The 1,201-nt window shown below is 65.4% G+C and overlaps 1 protein-coding gene across 1 annotated transcript in view; it reads left to right on the plus strand.

The window, feature by feature from the left end:
• The first annotated feature begins 208 nt into the window (after window positions 1–208).
• Window positions 209–1,201, plus strand: part of ANKRD24 (ankyrin repeat domain 24) — a 9,212-nt gene continuing 8,219 nt past the window's right edge. The window contains exon 1 of the mRNA XM_010004503.1: window positions 209–244. Within this exon, the coding sequence (XP_010002805.1) occupies window positions 209–244 (36 nt within the window). The remainder of the gene's footprint in view (window positions 245–1,201) is intronic.

Genomic DNA, 1,201 nt, shown 5'->3' on the forward strand with positions numbered 1-1,201 from the left:
ACCCCCCGGGCGTCTGGTCCCCCCCGCGCGGGGCGCTGCGGCTCCTGGGAACCGGCAGAGAGGGACAGGGCTCCGGGAGCCGCGGGTCTGGGGGTGCCCGAGCGGGTCTGGGGGTGCCCGAGCGGGTCTGGGGGTGCCTGAGCCGGGAGAGACCCTCAAGCACGGTCCTTCCCCGTCCGGGTGCCCCGAGGCTGAGGCTGGAGCCACCATGAAGAGCCTGAAGGCCAAATTCAAGAAGGCAGACGTGAGTGTCATCCCTGGGGACACGGGGACCTGCCCTGGGATGTTCCTGGTTTCACAGGGACCTTGGGACCCGCCTGGGGAATGACCCAAGTTTCACCGAGACACAAGGAGCAGCCTGGGAAGGTCCCAAGTTTGAATGGGGACATGGGGATGGTTGCCCAGTGTCCCAGGGGACACCGTGACCTGCCCTGGGACATGGGGGTGGCTGATCACCTTGGGGACAGCAGCCCCATGGCCACCCTGGCTGGTGGGGTTGAGCTGACAGGGCAGCCAAGGGTGCTCCCAAGGACCAGCTGTTGGGAGTTGGGGCAGAACAAAGGGAGGGAAAAAAAAACCCCAACACCACACGCAGCAGCAGGGAGAGGAAGCAGGTTCCAGGTCCTCTCCTTGTCCCCTCCCTCGGGACAGCAGCCAGCTTTCCAGCTGCCACAGCCAGTGGCACCAGCACCTCGATGCTCCTCAATTATTCAGCACCAGCCTGGCACGGTGCCACAGCCTCTCACCAGGGCCCACACCGGGCAGGGGGTGACACTGCTGCCCTCAGTGCCCGTGGCAGCACTTGAAACCCCCACCATGTGGAGTCTGCCCTGCGTGGGGTGCTCTGGTGCCTCAGTTTCCCCACAGTGCCCTGGACTCTTCTGGGAGTGAGGAGGGGTGAGAGGCTCCTGCTGTCCTGCCTGTCCCCAGGGCTCTTCTGGGAACCTTTTGAATTCTGGGGTTCCCTCCTTAAGGGGAGGTTGCTGGACCCCTGCAATGCAGGCAGGGGGGTCCTGCCCCTTCCTCTGCCCCAGGGCTGTGCTGGGGGGTGAGTCTGTACCCCCCAGAGCAGGACAGGGGGTCCCACATCCCCCTGTGCCAGGAGCAGGGTCCGTGTGGCAGGAGGGTGCTCATCCCCTTGGTTTGGGGGTGCATTTCTACCTCCCCTTGAGGTGGGAAAGCTGCGCCCGCCTCCCACCCC

Source organism: Chaetura pelagica, unplaced genomic scaffold, assembly GCF_000747805.2.
Source record: "Chaetura pelagica isolate M959 unplaced genomic scaffold, ChaPel_1.0 scaffold439, whole genome shotgun sequence".
In the NCBI taxonomy this organism is placed as follows: domain Eukaryota; kingdom Metazoa; phylum Chordata; class Aves; order Apodiformes; family Apodidae; genus Chaetura; species Chaetura pelagica.